Source organism: Erinaceus europaeus, chromosome 17, assembly GCF_950295315.1.
Source record: "Erinaceus europaeus chromosome 17, mEriEur2.1, whole genome shotgun sequence".
Lineage (NCBI taxonomy): Eukaryota > Metazoa > Chordata > Mammalia > Eulipotyphla > Erinaceidae > Erinaceus > Erinaceus europaeus.
In genome coordinates, this window is record NC_080178.1 from 35,866,332 (window position 1) to 35,890,651 (window position 24,320).

Genomic DNA, 24,320 nt, shown 5'->3' on the forward strand with positions numbered 1-24,320 from the left:
AGTTCTGTTCTTTCTTCTCAAGATTTTTTTGGGAATTCTGAGTCTTTTTTTGGTTCCAGATAAATATTTCTAGCATTTGTTCTATCCTCCTAAAATTAGTTGAGACCTTGATGGGAATTTAATTAAATTTGTAGATGGCTCTGGGTAGTATAATCATTTTAATGATGTTAATTCTTCCAACCCATGAACATGGAATATCTTTCCACTTCTTTGTGTCTTTTTCTTTTTCTTTTTCCTTGAATAGTGACTTATAATTTTCAGTATACAAGTCTTCAACTTCTTTGGTTAGGTTTATTCCTAGATATTTTATTGTTCTTGTTGCTATAGTAAAAGGAATTAATTACTGTTCTTCTTCTGCTACTTCAGTGTTTGCATAGAGGAATGCCACTGACTTTTGTGTGTTAATTTTGTAGCCTGACACCTTACTGTATTGCCTGATAATTTTCAAAAGCTTCCTGCTAGAATCTTTAGGTTTTTATTTTTTTATTAATTTTTACATATTTTTTCTTTTCTTTTTCATTTTCTTATTTATAAAAAGGAAACATTGACAAAACCATAGGAAAAGAGGGGTACAACTCCACACAATTCACATCACCAGAACTCTGTATGCCATCCCCTCCCCTGATAGCTTTCCTATTCTTTATCCCTCTGAGAGTATGGACCCAATGTCACTGTGGGATGCAGAAGGTGGAAGGTCTGGCTTCTGTAATTGCTTCCCCGCTGAACATGGGTGTTGACAGGTTGATCTTTAAGTTTTTCTATGGGTGCTGTCGTCTGCAAATAGAGTTTGACTTCTTTTCTTTCAATCTGTATTCCTTTAACTTCTTGATCCTGCCTGATTGCCATAGTGAGAACTTCCAATACTATGTCAAATAGTAGTGGTGATTGTGGACAGCCTTGTCTAGTACCTGATCTGAGGGGGAATGCTCTCAGTTTTTCACCATTGAGTATGATGTTGGCTGTTGGTTTGCTATATAAGGAGTCCATTATTGAGGAATTTTCCATCTATTCACACTTTTTGTAGCATTTTGATCGTAAATGGATGTTGAATTTAGTCAAAGGCTTTCTCTCATCTATTGAAATAATTAGGTGGTGTTTGGTCTTGATTTTATTGATGTGATGGATCATACTGCCTGTGAAGCGACTCCCCTGCAGGTGGGGATCCAGGGGTTCAAACCTGGATCCTTATTCTGGTCCTTGTGCTTAACCCGCCACATGCACTTAACCCGCTATGCTACCGCCCAACTCCCACATGTTGATTGTTTTACATATATTAAACCAGCCTTGCATGCCTGGGATAAACCCAACTTCGTTATAATGAACACTCTTTTTAATATACTGCTGTACTTGGTTGGCTAGTATTTTGTTCAGTGTTTAATATCTATGTTCATCAGAGATAGCGGTCTATAGTTTTCTTTTTTGGTTGTGTCCCTGTCTGCTTTTGGTATCAGAGTGATGTTGGCTTCATAGAAGCTGCAAGGGAGTATTCCTGTGTCTTCAGTCTTCTAGAAGACTTTTAAAAGTAGAGGGATTAACTCTTCCTTGAAGGTTTTGTAGAATTCATTTGTAAGACCATCTGGTCCAGGACTTTTATTCTTGGGAAGGTTTTTGATAACTGTTTCAATTTCTCTGGCTGTGATTGGCCTGTTGATATTTTCTAGTTCCTCCTTATTTAATTGTGGAATTTTGTAAGTATCCAGGAACTCATCCATTTCTTCCACATTCTCTAGCTTGGTGGCATATAATTGTTCATAGAAGCCTTGCATGATATGTTGAATTTCTGTGGTGTCTGTTGTGATATCTCCTCTTTCATTTACAACCCAGTTTATGTGGGTTTTCTCCCCTTTTTGTTTTGTGAGTCTGGCTAAGGGTTTGTCAATTTTATTTACTCTTCTGGAGAACCAACAGTTAGCTTCATTGATCTTTTGTATGTTTTTCTTATTTTCAGTGTTGTTTATTTCTGACCTAACTTTATTCATTTCAGTCCTTCTGGTTGCTTTAGGGTTCCTTTGTTCTTCTTCTTCTAGGTCTTTAAGGTATGTAATCAGATTATTTATTTGAGCTTTTTTTTTTTTTTTTTTTCCTCCAGGGTTATTGCTGGGCTCGGTGCCTGCACTATGAATCCACCGCTCCTGGAGGCCTTTTTTTCCCCTTTTTGTTGCCCTAGTTCTTGCAGCCTTGTTGCGGTTATTATTGCCATTGTTGACGTTGCTTTGTTGTTGGATAGGACAGAGAGAAATGGAGAGAGGAGGAGAAGACAGAGAGAGAGGGGAGAGAAAGATAGACACCTGCAGACCTGCTTCATCGCCCGTGAAGCGACTCCCCTGCAGGTGGGGAGCCGGAGGCTCGAACCGGGAACCTTACGCCGGTCCCTGCACTTTGCGCCACGTGCGCTTAACCCACTGCGCCACCGCCCGACTCCCTTATTTGAACTTTTTATTATTTCATAATGTGTGCTTGTGTGGCTATGAACATCCCTCTTAGTACTGCCTTAGCAGTGTCCCAAATATTTTGATAGCTTGTGTCTTCATTTTCTCTGAACTCTAGAAACAATTTGATTCCTTCCTTTATTTCCTCTTTTATCTTGTAATTTTAAAGTAGTGTACTGTTGACTTTCCATATTTTGTGCATTTTACTCAGTTTTTGTCCAAAGCCTCTGGCCCAGTTCAACTGCTCTGACAGCAGCCAGAGTTGTGCCAGGCAGCACTCCTTGGCCCTGTTAGTTCTAAAAAAAAAAAAAAAAAGTCCTGTTTGTACTCTGTGGGTTCTGAGGCAGTGATTCAACATATCTCCCAATTCATCAGGAGAACTGAGAACAATGTGGAAAGGCTTCCACTATACAGCCCCATTTCTAGACCACTGAGAATATATGTCTTCTCTTGAGTTGCCTGATCACTTCTCTTTCTCTGATGTCAGCATAGGGTCTCCTGGCTGCTGCTCCAACCTCTAGGAGACTATAGCGATGGAGACTCACAGTTCCATTTGGTGAGCCTTAGGGGATCCTCTCCACCCATCAGTCATTTTGTTAATAAAGACTCCCTTGTTGTTTTCAAAAAGATTTATTTATTTGGGACTGGGTGGTGGCATAGTTGATTAATCATAGTTGATTAATAAGAGCATACATTTAGGTTGTGCAAGGACCCTGGTTGATACCCTTCGTCCCCACTTGCAGAAAGGAAGCTGTATGAATGGTCAAACAGTACTGCAGTTCTTCCTTTGTCTCTCTCCTTCTTGTTCTCTTCATCCTCTCTCAGTTTCTCTCTCCTGTATAAAATAAGAAATAAGTAAAATATGATCCCACTCAAAAACATAAGTTGAGAAGAAGAACAGAAAGGGAAATATAAAGTAGAATTTGTCTGAGTTTGTAGTGTTGCACCAAGGTAAAAAAAAAACTCTGGGAGGAGGGTGGGGGTAGATTTTCAGCTTCACTGTAGGGGCTTGAGGATTGGGACACAGACCTTTGTTGGTAGGAATGGTGTTAATATATACTCCTATTAACTTAAAAATAAATTTTATAAAATAAAAAATTAATTAAAAAAACATGATTTTTTTTTTTTCATTTCTTTTTTAAGAGAAAGAGACCAGAGCCCTGCTATGTCTTATGCTCTCCAGGGGATCCAGCCCAAGACTTCATGCATGCAAGGTCTCTGCTTCTCCTGCTAAGCTGCTTCCCTAGTGGCACTATTTCCTTCATTTACTTATTTATTTTGAATAGAGACATTTGACCCTATAGATGGAACTTGAACTTGGGTCCTTGTGCACTCTAATTTGTGTATCTTACCTGGTGCGCTAGCTCTTGACCATATATATATATTCTAAAAGGAAACATTGGTCATAATTCTTTTTTATTTATTTTAGACTTACTATTTGGAAAAACTAACTTAATGATCCAGTGGTACAATAGGGTTCATTTTATTGTATTAAGCTGTATCTCTACCTTTGCTAGAAGTTCCTTGTTACGCTAACAAAAAAGGCCATCTCTAGGGTCAGCATACAATAAAGTAAATTAATTCTATTAGTGAAAATTTCTAAAGGAACCTGGACTTTGTTGTCACACAGATCAAAGCAGAAATTTTAGCCTTACCAGTCTCTTGATATAAGGCAGATATTACAGAGGCAGTAGTGGGATAATTGAAAGTATAAAGTTTTGAGCTGTATTTATTTGATTAGAAACTTGGACCTTGGGCAAATCCTTACCATCTCTGTTCTTGGTTTCTTTATTCGTGAAAGAGGGAAAGCAGTTACCTTGTGGTGTTTGTTGATACAACAGAGCCTCATGGATGCATGTTTGCAAAACTACTTCTAGACTGACATTTTCAAACTTTCTGTTCAGATAGAGAGGGAAAGAGAAACAGAGAAGAGACACCATAGACGCACCCCACCATCTATGGAGCATTCCCTGGTCTGTCCGTGATGTTCTCATGTAGTGTCCAGACTTGAACCAGGATCGTCATGTGCATTCTACTGGGTGAACTGTTTCCCTTGCCCTTATGGTATTATTATGGGGACTATAGAATATGAACAATAGAATATGGCCTAGTGTACATAAACACCATTCCCACCACCAAAAGACTGTGTCCCATCCCATCCTACACCCACCCCACCCCCCACCCCCACCCGTGAAGCTGAACATCCACCCTTACCTTCAACCCAGGGTTTTTATTTTGGTGCCCTACTCCAAATTCAGTTCAATCCTGCTTTGAGTTTCTCTTTCTGTTCTTCTTTCTCAACTTCTGTTTATGAGTGGGATCATCCCATTCTCGTCTTTATCTTTCTGACTTAACTTACTTAACATAATTCCTTCTGGCTCCATCCCAGATGGGTCAGAGAAGGTGGGTTCATTGTTCTTAATAGTTGCTTAGTATTCCATTGTGTATGTATACCACAGCTTTCTCAGCCACTCATCTGTTGTTGGGCACCTGGCTTGCTTCCAGGTTTTAGATATTATGAATTGTGCTGCTATGAACATAGGTGTACACATATCTTTTTGGTTGAGTGTTATGGAGTCCTTGGGGTGTATCCCTAGGAGAGACATTACTGGGTCATATGGAAGGTCCATGACTAGCCTTGTGAGAGAGAGTTCTCCAGGCTGCTCTCCACAGAGGTTTTTCGGGGTCTCTCTCCGGCGGGGTGGTCTCCAGGGGAAAGGTAACGAACTGGTTGGTTCTTTCTCGCTCACGACAGGGGTGACATGAAGTAAAAGACACCAGGGGACTCTTAGCGTGCCTAGAATCTGTTTATTAGCAAAGTGGTCATGAGTTAAATAGAAAAACAATGAAGGGAATATTACTGAAATATGTCAGAAATTACAGGTTTCTTAACGGTCGGCATGCCCCTAAGGTAGGGGGCTGGTATGACAGGAATTGATGAGATACAAGACAGTTATTCTCCATGACGCAAGCAACTTAATTATCCAAAGGTATTTGAGAGAAGCATAGGGGTTAAACCCGTAGGGTGAGACAGAGAGAAGATGGATATCAAAGAGCCATATAGTTTGGAATTTCTCTTGTCTTGGATCTGAGGTGTGTGATGAAATGTGTGATAAGGTGTATTCTTCTGTGATCAGAAGGTGACTTTGAATAAGTGAATCTGCGGCCATGTGGCCTGCAGTTGGTTCTTTCCCTGGAGGGAAGTACTGGGGTTTCTGTGGGCCTGAGAGTCAAGAAGGAAAGAACCAAGTCTGAGTTTCCCCCCTTATGCTCGCCTCGGTTGAGAGAGACTTACCAAGAGGTTATCTTCTCAGACCTCCATCCAAGGACGGGGGTGGTTCTCCCTAAGCTCTATCAGGCTTACACATGGTACCAACAGAGGTTGGACCAATTTACATTCTCATCAGCAGTGCAGGAGGGTTCCTTTGTCCCCACACACAACCTTTCCAGCATTTGTTGCTACTGTCCTTTTTGATGTATGCTATTCTCACAGGAGTAAGGTGGTCTCTCAATGTTGTTTTTATTTGCATTTCTCTGATAATCAGTGACCTAGAGCAATTTTTCAGGTGTTTGTTAGCCTTTTGGATCTCTTCTGTAGTGACTGTTCTGTTCATACCCTCTGCCCATTTATGGATAGGGTCATTTGCTTTTTTGTTGCTAAGTTTGCTGAGCTCTTGTATATTTTGGTGATTAATCTCTTGTCTGATGTATGGCATGTGAGGATCTTCTCCCATTCTGTGAGGGGTCTTTTGTTTGTGTGATAGTTTCTTTGGCTGTGCAGAAGCTTTTCAATTTGATGTAGTCCCATTGATTTGTTTCTGCTTTAGTCTTCCTTGCAATTGGATTTATATCATCAAAGATGTCCTTGAAGTTTAGGTGGGAAAGTGTTCCTCCAATGTTTTCCTCTAAATATTTGATAGTTTCTGGCCTAACATCCAGGTCCTTAAATTTGTTTGGCTTTATATGTTAACTCTCTTTTTAGCCACTAAGTTCCAGATGCTAGCATGATGCCAGCCAGACTTCCCTGGACAGCCACCCCTACCAATGTGTCCTGGAGCTCTACCTCCCTAGAGCCCCACCCCACTAGGGAAAGAGAGAGGCAGGCTGGAAGTATAGATTGACCTGCCAATGCCCATGTTCAGCAGGGAAGCAATTACAAAAGCCAGACCTTCCACCTTCTGCATCCTACAAGGTCCATACTCCCAGAGGGTCCATACTCCCAGAGGGTTAAAGAATAGGAAAGCTATGAAGGGAGGGGATGGGATACGGAGTTCTGGTGATGGGAATTGTGTGGAGTCGTTCCCTCTTATCCTATGGTTTTGTCGGAGTTTTCTTTTTATAAGTAAAATTAAAGAAAATAATAATAATATGGCCTAGTATACAGGACACACTCAATAGAAGTTAGTGGTGACCAGGGATATAACTAGGTTGTATAGGACATGCTTTACAAGTATGAGCCCCTGTATTCAGTTTCTGGGTTGCCAATAAAACAAACAGAATGAATTCTTAGTTGTTGCTATGCATGAAAGGAGATTTGTTTTGAGAACAAGATTGTAATAATGATCGTGAAGTCTCTGCCATGATGGCTTAAGCAAGGTATTATTGGTAGAAAGATTAAACTTTTACCCTCCTCACCTATTTCCTATTATACTTCCCTCACTCACTCCCAAGCTATCTTTATCAAAGCAAGGACTGCAAAAGCTGAATAAGGGCAAGGGACTGGCATACTCTAACAATGACACTTTAGTCACTATCAGACCACCCATTCGGCTGGGGCCCTGTTTGTGGAGTCCTGAGATTCCCAAACAGACTTGATGGGCCTAGACCTTGAAAAAATCCCTCCCTCCATTGTTACTGGTCATCTCTTATCAGGAACAAAACAGACCCTTTGTGGGCCCCCATAGGACCTTGCCCTCAACTTGGATCAACAACGGTAGAGAATGTTCTATCCTCTGAAGGGAGGTTGGACAACATATTCTATGCTACACCTGAGGAAGATAGTTTCTAATATTAGGCATCTTGGAATGTTCCTACTCATGACCACAGAATGTGAGGTCGGATCTACAGGGATGCAGAGGTCACATAGGCTCCTAAGCTGAATATGGGCCCCAGATCACATCAAATTGATGGGGTTTACAGTCAACAATATTTATACACCTTTCCCATATTTGGGAGCTATTCTTTTACCTGATCTAGCTTTCTGGTCCTTTTTCCAGCCATGACATCATCTCCCCAGACAATAACGAGGATCTACCTGCATATCAGATTTAAGGCTCAAGGGAAAACAAACAAACAAAAAAAACTAGTATAGCCACAGACCCTTTGGAATATAACTAAAATATGCCCACTAGCTATCTACAAAATGGAGATCCCCCCAACTCTTCATCTGCACTACTCCAGCCTTCAGGTTCATGATTAGTCAACAATTTGTTAGGCTTTATATGTTAACTCTCTTTTCAGCCACAAGGTTCCAGATGCTAGTATGATGCCAACCATACTTCCCTGGACAGACAGCCCCACCAATGTGTTCTGGAGCTCCGATTCCCCAGAACCCCCACCCCGCTAGGGAAAGAGAGAAGGCTGGGAGTATGGATCAGCCTGTCAATGCTCATCTTCAGCGGGGAAGCAGTTACAGAAGCCAGACCTTCTACCTTCTGCATCCCACAATGACCTTGGGTCCATACTCCCAGAGGATTAAAGAATAGCAAAGCTATAAAGGGAGGGAATGGGATATAGAGTTCTGGTGGTCAGAATAGTGTGGAGTTGTACCCATCTTATAATATGATTTTTTCAGTGTTTCCTTTTTATAAATAAATAAAAAAGAAAGATTAAACTTTTTTAGTTATGTAGTAGTTTGGTATTTCTATATCTAACTCATTATTTTTGAAATAATTAAAATATTTTAGTATGAACCATGCCAGAGATATGGTTCAACAACCAACCTTTAGATTTGTTTCAGACATCTCTTAAGATTGAACTAAAAAAAATATTTTAGTCAGGAACCAGAAGGTGGCGCAGCAGGTTAAGCGCACATGGCGCAAAGCGCAGGAAACAGCATCAGGATCCAGGTTCGAGCTCCCTGCTCCCCACCTGCAGGGTGTTCACTACACAGGCATGTCTACCAGTGTCTGTCTTTCTCTCCCCATCTCTGTCTTCCCCTTCTTGATTTCTCTCTGTCCTATCCAACAACAACAACAGAAATAATAACAATGATGATAAACAAGGGCAACAAAAGGAAAAAATAATTTTATTTTAGTCCATCATGAAGATACCTACTTAAACTTTTTTTTTATTTGCAGCAATGTTAAGATGATATATTCTGATTGTTGAATATTAGCATTTTGAGAAACTAGCATGTTGGTTTTGTAGATCATATAACTTTTATTTAAATTTTTATTATTTTAAAGGATTCTTTAGCAGACTGCTCTAAATTCTTTAGACATTTTTGGCTAATTCTGTGTTTTAATATTTACCTAAGAATTTTAGTATGGTCTGTTCTAAATTATAAAAATTATCTAGCTTGTGGAAAATGCAGGTGTTTTCACCCCCACCCACCATCTTTCCTTTAGCTATTTCATTCATTAGCATTCAGTGAAAAAAATTAGACACGCTATAGAACTGGTAAAACTCAAAACTGTCATGTTTTTGTTGTGATTAATGATAAATTCTTTGAAAGTTGACAAAAGCTATTGAGATAAAAATGTGTATTTAAGATTCTCTTTGGATTTTGGTTTTTCTCTAATCAAGTGTTTACTCTCTTGGGAAAATTGCTATAATCCTATTGAAACTCAGTGGTATACCAAATGGCTATGTAAGGACTGTGGGAGAACACTCCAGCTGTGTCTAGTGGAGGCTTGCCATGGCAGTGAACAGATGGAGTCACTCAGGAAGGGAAATTGTAGGAGAAGCCAGTCTTGGAAGGGATGATTGTGTCTCAGAGTGTGGCTTGTATTTAGGTATGGTAAATTGCTTGAACAGACATTTTGAGATTACAGCAGTTAGGGCATAGTAGTAACATTTTTCTTAGTAGTTTTAGTCCTTCCTTAATTTTTAACTCATATCAAGATTTAGGTAGAATTTGTAAACTGTAAAATGGAAACACAAAGCCTGCTTTTTTGTTTTATTATTTGAAGAACCTTAAGAAGGCACAATAAAATCAGATACACCTTCTAAATGACAACAAACAAGAAGTTTTTACTCCAGGTCCTGCTTTTGTTATATATTGTTTAACTTGAAGTCCCAGTTTCCAAGACCCTATTGATGGCATTAAGTGAGAACCTACTACACTGCATGAGTAAGCAAGGAATAGCAGCAGCAGGGTTAATGAAGAATCTTAAACCTTGATAAATATTTTACCTTGGTGAGAGGGGGAGTGAGGGCAGCTTTTTTTTTTTTTTGTACGCAAAATTTGGGGATGATAGATCATGGAGCACAGGTATCCTATTATTAGTTATTCTAAAGTGAAAATGATAGATTCTTGGTGTCAAAGTTTGCTCTTCATTTCATTTAACACTGGAGTTTTCAGAGAATTGAAAAGTTGCCCTCCCCATCCCCCTGAAGGCCATAGTCAATAGGTCTTTGGGACATGGAGAGGAGAGGACATATGGTGATCAATAGAAAACTTATAAAAGTCACTGATTATTACTTTTTAAGGAGAGAGAAGGAAACCAGTAATTATGGCACCAGAGTTCTGAGAGTCTAGTTTGAACAGCATTCTCAACTAATGCAGTAATTTAATTGACGAGTGACAGAGTGGTGGCATTCCGCTTACAGTTTTATTTGGCCATACCTTCCACATTCTTTCTCCTGAGGAAATGCCCAAACGTGTAGATTCGAGTGACAGCAAGAAGTTAAATAATCTGGGATATTAATGTGGCTTTATTTTGCACTCTAGCAGCTATAAAATCAGAAGAAATGCCTGGATTATTACTTTTTTTTCCTAGAGAAAATTGAATGGCTCCCTTACATCTCTTTGTGTAGCTCTGAAATAAAATTTTAATTTAGAGATTATTTAACTCTTATCCTTTATCTCCATCAAGAATCCAGAAGGTATTCATAACTGCAAAAAAAAAGTTGCAATTCTGTTGAGCTTCAGCCAGTCAGTAATACACAGTGATGCCAAAACTTATGTGTGGGAAAGTTAATTTCAATGAGGGTAATTTAACCAAAGTTTAGTCTGAGAAGCTAGTGTTTTGTTGCCAAGCAATTATTTGCTTTTCTAAAAAGTGACTTATACTTTTATAGCGATGCTTTCTTTTCATGATATGGTTACTTAAGTAAGTCATTTTCAGTAATGTGTATTTTCTGTATAGGAAACTATATTCTTTGTTTAATTTGGTTAACCCCCATCTTTTAAAAATATGTGATTTGAGTACTTGCCTTAAATTTTGCCTTTTGTTTGAACAAAACTCACAGGAATTAAATCAAGAGCTAGAAAAAATAAAAGAAATGGAAGAACGTGAAAAGAGAAAGTTAATTGCTGAAGAAAAGCACAAAGAATGGGTTCAGAAAAAGAATGAGCAGGTAAGGAGGAAAAAGTACACATGTGCATACTGGTCTCCCTTTTGCAATGCATTCTTCCCATTGTACCCTGTTGCCTAGGTTTTTTCTTATTTATTTATTTTGTAACCAGAGCACTGTTCAACTCTGGCTTATGGTGGTGCTGGTGATTGAACTTGGGACGTTGGAGTCTCAGGTATGAGAGTCTGTTTGCATAACCATTACGCTAATCTGCCCTCTGCCCTCTTATTTTCTTTTAGTCTTTTCTGACCCGAGTTTTCCTTCTACCTTCATGGACACTTACCAGGTGTCCTCCCTTCTGCTTTTTCTCTCTAATTTTCTACTTCATTCTTTAAAAATTTTTAGTGTATAGTTTCTACTAATCTCTGTCTTCAGGTAGTCATGGAATTTGTCTCTAGACTTCACTAACCTTCTGTAGTAGTGGGCTTCCTTCTGTTTGACTGGCAAGCACTTTGAACTACAAATCTACACCCATTTTTGCCCATTCTTTCATAGAGCTGTTCTAGCTACTTGATTTCTGTTATTAGTACTGTACTTGTCTCAGTCACCAAGGCATAATCATAATTCTTCTCTTGTTTCTTATCTTTTCACTTTCTTTCTTACCATTCTCCTGTCTGTGATCTCACTACCCTCATCCCATTTTCAACTTAATTTTGTTTTGTTTTGTTTATTTCCCCATACTGGAATGGAAGCTTTAGAAGGGCAGGGATTTTTGTCCTCTTTTTCAGCTCTTCAGTAGCTAGATCAGTAGCTGACCATAATAAATGCTCTAAAATATTGATCAAAAATTTTTGTGTAAATAAATCCTTTCTTTTTCTCCTTGCCAGACTAATCTTCCTGAAGAAATATAATGTCATTCACCAATTCAAAAAAATTTTTTTTTCATTTTTTTCCACTGTCCTCGATATTATGCTTTAGTTGTTTTAGTCTGGCTGGTTAAAGACCTTTTATTCAAAGTCATGGAGGTGGCACAATGAAGAATGTGCTGGACTTGAGTTTGTGAGATCCTGAGTTTGATCCCTGCTATTCACAGTGCCAGCATGGTACTCTGGTTCCTTTACTCACCTTCTCTCATCTTAATAAATAAATAAATTGTTGGGGGAAAAATGACCTCTATGTAAACTGTATCTTTTTCACTTGTGCTTCATTCTTTTTTAAATTTTTTTAAGTTTATTTTCCCTTTTGTTGCCCTTGTCTTTTTTTTTTTAATTGTTGTAGTTATTATTGTTGTTATTGATGTCATTGTTGTTAGGACAGAGAGAAATGGAGAGGAGGGGAAGACAGAAGGTGAGAGGAAGATAGACACCTGAAGACCTGCTTCACCGCCTGTGGAGCGACTCCCCTGCAGGTGGGAAGCCTGGGGCTTGGACTGAGATCCTTAGGCCTAACCTGCTGCGCTACCTACCACCCGACTCCCTTGTGCTTTATTCTATACTATCGATTCTTAGTGGCGTCCTTTTGAGCACACACAAAATAACTATGGGCTATCTTCTTGCAGTGCTAGTTTTACTGGAAGATTTTTTTTTTTTAGAAGAACCATGGTGATTTTATGTTCAGGAATACATAGCTGTTTAATGGCATAGAACATAAATTTATGTTATCTTTAAGGTACACAATAGGTTTTAAAGAAATCTTGAGTTTTGAACTATATTTTTTTTTAATTTATTTTTTATTTAAGAAAGGATAAACTAACAAATCCATAGGGCAGGAGGGATACAACTCCACACAATTCCCACCACCCAATCCCCACATCCCACCCCCTCCCCTGATAGCTTTTCTGTTCGCCATCCCTCTGGGAGCATGGACCCAGGGTCATTGTGGGTTGCAGAAGGTGGAAGGTCTGGCTTCTGGAATTGCTTCCCCGCTGAACATGGACGTTGACTCCATACTCCCAGTCTGCCTCTCTCTTTCCCTAGTAGGGTTGGTCTCTGGGGAAGCGGAGCTCCAGGACACATTGGTGGGGTCTTCAGTCCAGGGAAGCCTGGCCGGCATCCTGATGACATCTGGAACCTGGTGACTGAAAAGAGAGTTAACATACAAAGCCAAACAAACTGTTGAGCAATCATGGACCCAAAGGTTGGAATAGTGGAGAGGAAGTGTTAGGGGGATACTCACTGTAAACTCTAGTGTACTTCTGCTTTCAGGTATATATTTTGCAGTAGTTTACAGATACGTGTGAACATATGCTCTCTCTCACAGAAACTGGTGTATATCTAGGTTTTGGGTCTTTGTTAGAATTGAACTATGTATTTTTAGCCCCCAGGGCTGTATGTTCCTGAGAAATACCCAGATACTTTCATTCTTACTGTTTTTCACTTCTTTATTTTTATATATGACATTTCATCAGAATGATCATATCTGCTATCCTACCTTCTCCTTAATTATCCAACTCAAAATATCCCCCTCCTTTTTTTTAACTAAAGCACTGGTCAGCTCTGGCATATGGTAATCAAATGTTTATATTTATGCAGTCAAATATTTAAATTGTAGAGCAGTGTTTTAAATTTTTAATTCTAATTCTTGATTCTTAACTGCTGTTGAACCTTATACCTAGAGGTATTAACAGGAATACCATGTAAACAATTTCAACTAATTAAAGATGGCATAGTTTTCTTTATCTGGGTTATAAGAAGTAAATGCCTAGACATGTGAATATTATAACTATAAATGTGTTTATTCCTTATTTTAGTCATGGATTTCTTTTTTTTTTAATTTGCTTTATCCTATAATTCAAAAAAGTTCTTTGTGAATAACTGAAGAAAGTTAGTGTAAGTCTGTTTCCATTACCAAGCTTTCTGTGATACATTTCAAAGTTTATTAACTATAAAGTAAAATACTTTTATGTGTACAGAAACTTTATTCTTTCCTCTAAAAGTTTCTCTTATCTTTTAACTCCATTAAGTTCACTTTTCCTTGCTAGTTAAACATATTGGGTTGTTGGAAAAGTCATGATACATTTTTCTGTGTTACCCTATGCAAAAATGCTTCATGAGTTTTTAGACAGCTCAATAGTTGTCTAAAAAAATAAAATACTGCTGAGAGAAGATATATTCCCTGTTTTAATTAGTGGAAGTAGACTTAATCCAGTTATTTGAGAGAAACATTTCTTTTGGAGGGGAATGACTAGGTCTGACATAAATCACTAATTATAGAAATAAGATTTGATAAAATTGTGAACTGTTCAGAAATGAACTTGAGAAATTAAATTCAGCAAATGCTTGTGTATGTTAAGGAATAATTGATTACTCTTATTCTTTTCCCTTAAAACCTATCAGATTTCTTATTTCAGTCTTAGTTACATTTACCTCTCTTTGTAAAGACTGGCCTCCTGGTTCTTCTCTTCCTGTCTGGCATCTAGCTTATTTCTCCTCTGTTTACATTTCATGGTGTGTGGTCCTCTACTGCCTCCAGCTTCCTTCAAATTTTAGCTGTATCTGTGGTGTTATTTTCTCTAAGTGATTTCCACTGTGTTCTATCAAAAAAACAAACAAACAAAAAAACAGACAAAAAGAATTTATGCATCCATTAGCAAAGCTAGTTCCTTATAGTAAGATTATAAATTGTTAAATAATTATAAAATAAAGGGTTTCTCTCACCTGGTAATCTTATATATGTATTGCCATACTAGTTCATTTTAGGATTTATTTTTTATAGTTTCCATGTATTTACCAAAAGGGTCTTTACCTTCAGGTTTTAAAAATGAAATATTTAAAAAATGAAAGTTTCATTCTCAAGACATGAGACATGATTTTTAATAAAAGTTTATCTAGATCAGTAACTACATAATTAAAAACACTTGTCAATGCATTATTTAAGCATTCGACACTTCCTTGTATCAGGTTCTATTAAAAGAACCAAAACAAAAAATCAGAAACTTTTTTTTAAAATTTCTTTATTGGGAATTAATGTTTTACAGCCAACAGTAAATACAGTAGTTTGTACATGCATAAGAAAATCAGAACTTTTAAGTAAAGGTTTCTTCGTTAGTTTTTTTTTTTTTTTTGGTTGTAAGAAACAAAGGCTCTTTAAGGACACCATCTTGGAAAAAATGTATAGTTATCATTCTTGTCCATGTATTATATAACTATAGCACCCTACATTGTGAAGCCACTCAGTGTCTGACTTCTCTTTGTGTTTGAGTGCCCAATCTTTTTTTTTTTTTTTTGCTAACTAAAGGCATTACATTGTTTCTTTCTAGTTTAAACTCCAGCAAGTCTGTTTTTTTTTTTGTTGTTGTTGTTGTTGTTTGTTTTTTGCCTCCAGGGTTATATTCATAGTTCTGGGTGCCAGCACTATGAATCCACTGCTCCTGGGGGCTATTTTTTCCCTTTTGTTGCCCTTTTTGTTTATCGTGGCTGCTGTTAGTATTAGTGTTGTTATGGGGCAAACGCTAGAAGAAGAAGTGTTGTTATTGCTGCCATTGTTGTTCGATGGGACAGAGAGAAATCCAGAGAGGAAAGAAACCTACAGACCTCCTTTACCTCCAGTAAAGCGACTCCCATACAGGTGGGGAGCCTAAGCTCAAACCAGGGTCCATATGCTGGTCCTTGCCCTTTGGGCCATGTCTGCTTAACTAGCTGCGCCATCACCTGACAACCTATCTGGTATTTTAAAAAATATTTATTTATTATTTATTTATTTCCTTCTTGTTGTCCTTTTTTTAAATTGTTGTAGTAGTTGTTGTTATTGATGCCGTTGTTGTTGGATAGGACAGAGAGAAATGGAGAGGGGAGAGGAAGACAGAGAGGGGGAGAGAAACACCTGTAGACCTGCTTCACCGCTTGTGAAACAATTCCCCTACAGTGGGGAGCCGGGAGTGAGAACCGGGATCCTCTCTCAGGTCCTTGCACCTTGCGCCATGTGAGAGGGGAGAGGAAGAAAGAGAGGGGGAGAGAAACACCTGTAGACCTGCTTTACCGCTTGTGAAATGATTCCCCTACAGTGGGGAGCCGGGAGTGAGAACCAGGATCCTCTCTTGGGTCCTTGCACCTTGCGCCATGTGCGCTTAACCCATTGCCCTACCGCCTGACTCCCCCTATCATTTTTAAAATCATCTTCTGTTAACCACAATTTACATGCAATAAAATACACTTATTTTAAATTTGGTGATGTACCTCAAGAATCAACATCACAGTCAAGCTATAGTATATTTCCATCACCCCCAAAAGTTCTCTAGGCCCCTTTTGCATTCAGCCCCTGCTCTCTGATCTCAGCTGGCTTTTTAGCTCCAAGGAAGAAGCCTTGTCAATTAAATATGCCTTTTCTATAATTTTGTTTTCATGAAATCATAGAATACTTATGCTATTTAGTCTCTTAGTTTTCCTAATATTTCATTTGCTAAGTTTATTCCTTTTTATTGCCAAATGGCATTCTGGTTTTTGGAATATCATAGATTCTTTATCCATTCACAGTTGATGGACAAGTGGGTTGTTTCTAATTTGGGGGTATTATGAATAAAATTCTAACTCAACTCATGTGTAAGTCGTTTTATCATTTTTTATTTTTTTATATATCTCTTGGACAAATGCCTAGGAACTGACTTGCTGGGTTTTATGGTAAGCCTGTGTTATAAGAAATGATGAGGTCTTTAAAAACTATTTGTGCCATTTTGCATTCTCACCACTATTTTATTACACCATGTCTTTGGCAGATTTGACCTTGTCAGTGTATTTCTTCTCTTCCTTCTTTCTTTCTTCCTCTCTTTCTTCCTTTCTCCCTCTCTCTTCTTTTCCTTTCCATTTCTTTTTCTTCCTCACCAGAGCACTGCACTGCTCAGCTCTGGCCTATAGTTTGTGGTGCTGTAGATTGAACCTGGGACTTTGGAGCCTCAGACATGAAAGTCTTTTGCATAACTATTATGCTATCTTCCCAGCCTTGCCAGTGTTTTTCTTTCTTAAGTCATATTAGTATGTTTGTTATACCATTTTAATTTTCCTGAGAGCTAATGATATTTAGTATCTTATCACACAAACTTGCTGTTTGGGTATATTAGGGCTGCCATAATAAATATCACAGAGTATGTGGCTAAGCAATAAAAATGTACTTTTTATAAATATGAATGTTAGAAGTCTATAATGAAGGTGTCAGCAAAGCTTGTCTTCTCTTAGGATTTATCTCCTTGGCTTACAGGTTTCCTATACGTCTTCACGTGGTCTTCTCTCTGTTCATGTGCATCGCTAATGTCTCTCTTCCTCATCTTACCAAGGACACCAGTCCTATTGGATTATGTATGATCTCACTCTTAAGACCCTTTTAAATGAAACCATTTCTTTAAGTGTTCTGCTTCAATTAATAGTTATATTAAAGATTAGGGCTTCATTAAATGAATGGACGGTGGGCAAAATTCAGTACACACCACTTGCCACATTTAAAAATATATATTTATTTATTCCCATTTTATTGCCCTTGTTGTTGTCGTTATTGTTGCCATTGATGTTGTTGTTGGATACGACAGAGAGAAATGGAGAGAGGCGGGGAAGACAGAGGGGGGGAGAGAAAGATAGACACCTGGAGACCTGCTTCACAAGGCTGCACTACCACCCAACTCCCCCACTTAACCAAATTTTTACATCTATTTTGTTTGCTTGTTTGGCTTAACTTTTTTGTCCATTTTATTAAAGGGCTTATTATTGAATTGTAAGAGTTCTTTTTATATTTAAGCGGAAAGTTTGTCACATACATGTGTTGCAAATAAATCCTTCCATTTATTTTTTATCTTTTATTGGGATTAGTGGTTTATAGTAAAGTAAATACAGTTGTTGATACGTGTGTACAATTTCTCAGTTTTCTGCAAAACACTCTTCACTTCCAGGCTAGGTCTTCTTCCACCATTATGTACCAGGACCTGATTTTTTGTTGATACATTAAAAAAAATTTTTTTTAAATATTTATTTATTTATTCCCTTTTGTTGCCCTTGTTGTTTTATTGTTGTAGTTATTATTGTTGTTGTCATTGTTGGATAGGACAGAGAGAAATGGAGAGAGAAGGGGAAGACAGAGAGGAGGAGAGAAAGACACCTGCAGACCTGCTTCACCGCCTGTGAAGCGACTCCCCTGCAGGTGGGGAGCTGGGGTTCAAACCAGGATCCTTATGCCGGTCCTTGTGCTTTGCGCCACCTGCGCTTAACCCGCTGCACTACAGCCCGACTCCCGATACATTTTTTTTTTTGACACCTGCAGACCTGCTTCACCGCCTGTAAAGCGACTCCCCTGCAGGTGGGGAGCCGGGGCTCGAACTGGGATTCTTACACCAGTCCTTGCGCTTTGCACCACATGCGCTTAACTGCTATGCTACTTTTAAAGAGTAGCAGTTTAAAAACGTTTTTTTAATATTTATTTATTCATTTTCCCATTGTTTTCATCCTTGTTTTATTGTTGTAGTTATTATTGTTGTTGGTATTGATGTCTTCATTGTTGGATAGGACAGAGAGAAATTGACAGAGAAGGGAGAGAAAGATAGACACCTGCAGACGTGCTTCACTGCTTGTGAAGACTCCCCTGCAGGTGAGGAGCCAGGGGCTTGAACCAGGATCCTTATACTGGTCCTTGTGCTTTGCGCCACCTCTGCTTAATCACTGTGCTATCACCCAATTCCCTTAAAAACAGTTTTTATGCAGAGTGCTGACCTAGTGCAGTGCCTCTGCACATGGGCTCTGAGGCAGAAGAGCTTCAAACCCCATTTTCACCAAAACCTAGAGGTTCACCCCTCTGGTAAATTAAAAAATAAATAAATAAGAAAGAAAGAAAAGAAACAATTTTTATTAAGTTCCATATTTCAATTTTTTAAATTAATTTATTTATAAAATGGAAACACTGACAAGACCATAGGATAAGAGGGGTACAGTTCCCACCACCAGAACTCTGTATCCCATCCCCTCCCCTGATAGCTTTCCTATTCTTTATCCCTCTGGGAGGATGGGCCCAGAGTCATTATGGGGTGCAGAAGGTGGAAGGTCTGGCTTCTGTAATTGCTTCCCTGTTGAACATGGGCATTGACAGGTCAATCCATACTCCCAGCCTGCCTCTCTTCTTTCCCTAGTGGGGTGGGGTTCTGGGGAACTGGAGCTCCAGGACACATTGATGGGGTTGTCTGCCCAGGTAAGTCTGGTTGGCATGATGGTCGCATCTGGAACCTGGTGGTTGACAAGAGAGTTAACATATAAAGCCAAACAAATTGTTGACTTATCATGAGCCTAAAGGCTGGAATAGTGCAGATGAAGATTTGGGGTCTCCATTTTGGAAATAGCTAGTAGGTCTATTTTAGATATATTCCAAAGGGCCCATAACTTTATTAGTTTTTGCTTCAGTCTGACATCTGATATGCAGGTGGACCCAAGTTATTGTCTGGGGATATGATGTCATGGCTGGAAAAAGGGCAAGAAAGCTGTATCAGGGAAGAAAGTAGCTCCCAAATATGAGAAAAATGTATAAATATGTATAAATACTGTTGACTATAAACTCCAATAATTTTATATGGGGCCCATAGTCAGCACAGGAGCCTATGTAACCTCTACATCCCTGTAGGTCCGAACTTGCATTCTGTGGTCATGAGTAGGAACATTCCAAGTTGCACCAATTTCAGGACCCATCATCTTCAGGTGGTAGACAGAGTATGCTATCCAGCCCCCCTTTGGAGAATGGAATATTCTCTACCATTGTTGATCCACATTGAAGGCAAGGATTTATGGGGGCCCCCAAACGGGCCCATTATGTTGTTCCTGATGGAGATGACCAGTGATAATGGAGAGAGGGATCTATTCAAGATCTAGGCTCATCGTGTTTGTGTGGGAATCCCAGGACTCTCTGACTAGGGCCCCAGCTGATGGGGTGGCCTGATAATGACTAAAGAGTCATCATTAAAGTATGTCAGTCTCTTGTCCTTATTCAACTTTTCTAGTCCTTACTTTGATAAGGTTAGCTTTGGAGTGACTGAGGGAAGAGTAATAGGAAGAGATTCTCTGCTTTGTGCCTATATAGGAGTATTTAGTGAGCCAATGTGCTATTTACTTGTCTATAACTCACTGGTGGTGAAGATTTATCCAACTATACTAACTGGCAAATTATCCTGGTATATTATATATCTTATTTTAAAGTGAAAGTAAAGATTCATTTAAAAAAATGCTAAGATTGAGGACAACCAAACAAGCTATGGTTTCTAGTTACCAGTCAACAAAATTTTAGTTCACTGTTCACTAGGATTGGCCCTGACTCTGTACTTCGATGAGCAAGACCTTTATCACTACCCTCATGACATTTAAAATCTGGCTGGTAGACTATCTGATTAGTTAATAAGTGTATTATGTGTTTTCATAAACCACATGTGCCAACCAATATGTTTTAGAAATAACTGAAATTTAGAAAATTGCTCTATGTAGCTAACTTTATTTGTGTCAGCATTGCATATTCAAATTAAAATTCCTCTACTTTTATTCAAGAAAAGAAAAGAAAGGGAACAAAAAATTAATAAAGAAATGGAGGAAAAAGCAGCAAAGGAACTGGAGAAGGAACAATTGCAAGAAAAATCAAAAGAAAAATATCACGAATGGTTAAAGAAAAAAAATGCTGAAAATTATGAGAAGAAGAAGAAAGAAAAGGTATTTTTATTAATGTGATCAGTCAGTATATATGCGTTTCAAGTTCCTATGTGTCAACTTTATTTTAGAAATATAATTACTAGAAACTTGGCACTAAATTAATATAAAATAGCTGTGGGCTGATAACTCATGTGGGTAGTGTATCTGCTTTGTCATGTGTACAACCCAGGTTCAAGTCTAGCCCCCAAGCACTGGAAGACACTTCAATACTATAGTATTTCTCTCCCTCCCTCTCTCTCTCTCTCTCTCTCTGTCTCTTTCTCTCTCTCAGTTGTCACCAGGGTTGTTGCTGAGGCTCAGTGCCAGCACTACCAATCCACTACTCTTGGCGCCATTTTTTAAAAATTCCATCTTTCTTTTTTTAATTTGATGGGACAGAGATTAATTGAGATTGGAGGGTAGATAGAGAGGGGAAGACAGACACCTGCAGATCTACTTTACTGCTTGTGAAGCGGCCCCCCCTAACGTGGGGTGCAAGGGCTCATACCTGGGTCCTTGTGCATGGTAGTATGTGCACTTAACTGTGTGCACCATGTCCTTGCCCCTTTCTCTCTATCATAGTAAACTTGGAGCAGTGAAATCCTGGTGACAGCAGCCACAGCAAAACAAACAAGCAAACCAAAAAACTAAATAGCTATTTGAAGATATTACCCCTATTCTTTTCTACTGTATGTAAGCTTCAAGAATGAATATGCTTTTCAGTTAAGTTTGAGAAATACTGATGAACCTACTGGTATTTTTTCAGCCAGGTCTACAATATTTCATTGTTTGAAATATTTTGGTTTACTTTCCAAATGAAAGTATTACATACTACTATCCTTTTTAGACAACAAACTGGAATTTTTCATCTCAAATTTTAGTGCAGATATGTTCATATCACATCCTTGATCATGTTATATTTTACTCTCAAACTACAGAAATATGATTCAGTGTCATAGCATAAAAAAGAAAGCTACTAGAGGAAAAAAAACAGTAGAAGCTAGATGGAATTTTTAGTTATAGAATATTCTTGGAGATTCTTTCTTATTGTCATTTTAAGGAAAAAGAAAAACAACGGCAAGCTGAATTACAAGAGAAAAAGGAAGCAGCAGAAAAAAAGTTTAAGGAATGGTTGGAAAATGCAAAAAACAAACCTTGTCCAACTGTGAAGAGCTATGGTTATGCCAGTGGAAAACTTACAGGTTGGTTTTTATGTGGCTTACACAAATCTAGTTTGCAAGAATAAATATACACTGCTTTTGTTAGAAATGTGTAAAAAAAAATCATTTTTCTTTTTAATTACTATTTTTTCTGAAAGATTATAACATGCTATATGTCCTTGTGACACTACTTATTTTTTGTAATTCTTCATAAATCAGATTTTATTTTTAAGTAATGATTGTAAAATCACAATGTAATGAAGATATTAAGAAACTAGTAAAATTCTCTTGCTTTTCTTAGATGGTAAAACCTTAATGTCAGGATATATTTTTCCTTTCCTTCTTCTAAACCTCCCTAGGCTGAACTTTCAGTTTTTTTTAGCACTTCCCCACCCCCACATCCCCAGGAAAGAATATTAGACAGCACATAAATCAGATACAAAACTGGCCTATGGACTTGGGTCTGCTTATAAAAGGCAGTATGTGTTTTCCTTTGTGTTTCTTGTTGCAAGTTCATACCTTGCTGATAGCTGCCTTCACTTGTTTAAGTGATTTATTATTTTAAAAAACAGTCCCATTTTGTTTTGTTCACTCAATAGAACATATTCCAGACGTTGTTTTGACCATCTTGGTGAAGTGTGTGTTGACATATCTATGCAGGAAAAGTGGGTTTGCCAGTGTCTGAATGACACATTCTTGCTGTTAGGGCTTAGGCCTCTCCTACATGTCACAGAAGTCACCCATTATAGCTACTGAACTTGATTGTACCCTGCTTATCTTTCTTGTTTGATAAAAAAACTAATAAGTAGCACTCCCCCCCCCGAATCAATTTCTAAACAATAATCTTGATTTGTTTAATATGCATGTATATGATCATATATATATCCCAGTTTGAGCCCCCTGTTCCCCACCTGCACAAATGGTGAAGCAGGTCTTCAAGTCTATCTTCCTCTCTTTCTCTATTTCTCTCTGCCCTATCCAGTGAAAATGGAAAAAGTGACCACTAGGAGCAGTGAATTCGTAGTACAGGCACCAAGCCCCAGCAATAATAACCCTGGAGGCAAAAAAGAAAAACAGAAAAATACATCGTGGCTTTTCTGACAACTCAATATAAACTTTGGTGTCTAGCTAGGAAAAATGAGTACTCTATCAGAAGTTTCTCAGACTAAGTTAAGAAAATGATTAAAAAAATATAACGTGTGTGTGTGTGTTCTAAAACTGATTTCTTAGCAAAAAGCTTATCTTAGTTTTTGTTAATAGGATTTTTATTAAAATCACCACTCTAGACTGTTTTTTTTTCATATAGAGACAGACAGACAAGGAAAGATATTACAGCTACAAAGCTTCCTCCTGTGTACTGGGGGCCAGGTTTGAATCTGGCCGTGCACATGACAAAAGTTTATAAGAATCATAATAGTAACATGTTTTGGACTCAGTTTTACCATTTACATTAACATTACTGTAATGGCTTCTTTATTTGAGAAGTGTCGGATATTTAGACATTCAGCTTTTTAAATGAGTGAGATTGGTTTATTAATATTTTTGCTATCTTAACGTTTTTCTAGTCTCTTTGATCTCAAGAAGTTTTTCTTATTTTATTTTGTTTTTTAACAAGTTTAGGTTTTTACAGTGGAAGTTCTTATCCAGAACCAGCCTTTTACAATCCAATTCCATGGAAACCTATTCATATGCTTCCTCCCAAAGAAGTTAAGGATCTATCAGGAAAGAAGACTAAAAGACCTGTGGTGAGTCTTCCACACAGGTCACCATCTCTGGTAACTCATAAAGCGAGAAGCAATCTTTGTCTTGGGACACTATGCAGAATACAGAGATAGTAGATATGGGAACTTGCACGATTTTGACTGGGACTATTTAATTTTAAATTAGCAGTCTTTTTTTTACGACTTAGTCAACAACTCAACTCTGGAACTGGTTATTGACAAGTTTAGATTTTGTGTTTATATGTGAAGTTCCTAAAATTAATTGAGGAAGACATTTTTATACATTTTCATTTTTTTTAAATGTTTCAATGTTGATCTTGGTATAATGGTTTTCAGGATAAGTGACTGTCAATTGTGTTGTATTTGACTATTAAAACTATTGCAATACCAATAAAACCAGCACTTTGTGTTCTGTCATGTTCTTCGTTGCCTGTATTTATACTTGTGAACATACTAAAATTAAAGTTGTTATTCAAGTCAACATTTTTAAACTTCATGTTAAAGATAACTTTTATAAAAATGTAAAAAAGGAATCTTTGTAATCAAAACCAGTCTTTGTCATTGGAAGGTGTTTTGTTTTGTTTTGTCATTACCAAGCTTTACCTCTTTGGGTTTTTTTTTTTGTTGTTGTTGTTGTTGCTTTATTTTTTTTGAGACAGAGAGAGGCAAATTTACCACATCACCAAAGCTTCCCACAGTGCTAGGGCCTGGACTTGAACCTGTGTAGCATGCAGATGAGTGATCTTGTAGACTCCTCTATGTAAGTATTTTCATTGTTTTTAATTTTATTATTTATTTTAAATTTTTTTAATATTCCCTTTTGTTGCCTTTGTAGTTATTATTGTTGTTGTTATTAATGTCGTTGTTGTTGGATAGGACAGAGAGAAATGGAGAGAGGAGGGAGAGAGAAACAAACCT

The 24,320-nt window shown here is 37.9% G+C and overlaps 1 protein-coding gene across 3 annotated transcripts in view; it reads left to right on the plus strand.

The window, feature by feature from the left end:
- CCDC34 (coiled-coil domain containing 34) overlaps window positions 1–23,819 on the plus strand; it is a 43,824-nt gene extending 20,005 nt beyond the window's left edge. Inside the window, exons 3-6 of one of the 3 annotated variants that reach the window (XM_060176664.1) lie at window positions 10,845–10,952; window positions 20,384–20,542; window positions 21,582–21,723; window positions 23,297–23,433. In XM_060176664.1, the coding sequence (XP_060032647.1) occupies window positions 10,845–10,952; window positions 20,384–20,542; window positions 21,582–21,723; window positions 23,297–23,301 (414 nt within the window). In that variant the 3' untranslated portion in view covers window positions 23,302–23,433. Of the gene's footprint in view, window positions 1–10,844; window positions 10,953–20,383; window positions 20,543–21,581; window positions 21,724–23,296 lie in introns of all 3 variants that reach the window. The other 2 variants (XM_060176660.1, XM_060176661.1) reach the window with 2 other exon arrangements.
- Window positions 23,820–24,320: the final 501 nt, after the last annotated feature.